The sequence below is a fragment of the Sceloporus undulatus genome, unplaced genomic scaffold, assembly GCF_019175285.1.
Source record: "Sceloporus undulatus isolate JIND9_A2432 ecotype Alabama unplaced genomic scaffold, SceUnd_v1.1 scaffold_23844, whole genome shotgun sequence".
In the NCBI taxonomy this organism is placed as follows: domain Eukaryota; kingdom Metazoa; phylum Chordata; class Lepidosauria; order Squamata; family Phrynosomatidae; genus Sceloporus; species Sceloporus undulatus.
The window spans coordinates 1-1,370 of record NW_024826759.1 but is presented as its reverse complement, the minus strand read 5'-3'; the positions used below and the strand labels follow the sequence as shown (position 1 = coordinate 1,370).

Here is a 1,370-nt window from a genome sequence, read left to right as displayed (position 1 = left end):
AAAGCCTGCCTGGTGCCCTTGCTGGGGGTCTGGGGAAAGGAGGAAGAAGAGGAAGGACTGGAGGCAGCAGCACCTGGGAGAGACATCAGGGCAGGACCCACAGCCTTCCTGTGCATTAAATGGGCTCCGGTGTGTGAGAAGCTTTTCATACCTGGTCTCAGCAGGCTTCCTCCCATTTTTCAAGATAAGATTTGGAGGAACCTGTGGAGCTGTCCTTTCCTTCAAGAGCCCCTTATCAAGAGCAGCAGCTACACAAACACCGACATACTCCTCTGCTGGAGCCCCACAAGTGTCATACCCATCGGACGAGGGGGCTAAGGCTTTCCCCAGAAACTCATTTCATTAAAAGAAGGCTTTTATAAAAGGCTTGCATGTAGCAGTCTTTACATTCACTCACAACAACCTTGCACAGTAAGCTGTTTTTTTGTCTCATGTTTAATGGCAGACAGCAGGTTGTAGCCAAGCCCCCATGTGTAAAGCCAGGGGCTGGGGTTGCAGCCCCAACTCTCAGTTCTTAGAAACAAGCCAGCGTGGTCTGAATGCCCCGAGAGTGCCCCTTCTCTGAGCCAGCCCCATCTCTTGAACTAGCTTCCCCTGTAGGTGGTATAGGAATAGGGGCTGAGCAGCAGCGGGATGTGGACCTTTGGTTCTGCCTCTGTGATGGTGAAGACGACCTGGAACAGACAAAAGAGCTGTTGTCCAAATATATGTATGTATATGCATATATATGTTGAGCCACAACAGGAAGGTCATCTGTAAGAGGGCAGGGACCTGGCCTTCAGGCCTCTCTGGTGTGCCACGGTTCCTCCTGCTTCCCTTCCCACCAGCCTCAGACTTTACCCGGGCCGGGAGCAAAACTTACTTCCACGTAAGGGTAGAAGCTGCGGTAGCCCTGTTGGTGCCAGTATGGCCCCGTTTCAAATTACAGCTTGTAGGTACCCGCTTTCAACCGCTGGGGTGCCAGGCTGCTCTTGTCCAAATGCCCGTCTATGTTGGTTGCGCTGGAACAGAAAAGCATGAATGGGCGCAGCAGCACAACCAGCTCTTTTGTGCCCTTGTTGAGTGCATCCAAGAGCCCTTGCGCACTACAGAGCTATTGGACTATGATTTCACTTTGCCATGGTCCCCACTCTATGGAACCCGGAGATTTGCAGTTGAGGGCATGTACTTACCTGCTTCGGAGGGTAGTGAAGTCTCCTCCTTTGCAGGTTTTTAGACAGAGGATGGATTGACATTGGCCAAGGGTGCTTTGACTTTGACATATTCCTGCATATCATGGAGTTGGACTGGATGACCCTTGGGGTCTCTTCCAACCTTGTGATTCTATGCAGTCCCACTTAAAGTGGATCCATAGTGCTATAACCATGTAG

At 51.3% G+C, this 1,370-nt stretch overlaps 1 protein-coding gene across 1 annotated transcript; it reads right to left on the bottom strand.

The window, feature by feature from the left end:
• Window positions 1-463: 463 nt before the first annotated feature.
• Window positions 464-1,215, bottom strand: LOC121918682 (5-hydroxyisourate hydrolase-like). The gene is given in 2 exon segments (XM_042444696.1): window positions 464-674; window positions 863-1,215. Coding segments are annotated over 2 exon segments (246 nt in total). The 5' UTR covers window positions 1,019-1,215; the 3' UTR covers window positions 464-584.
• Between the last annotated feature and the right edge of the window lie 155 nt (window positions 1,216-1,370).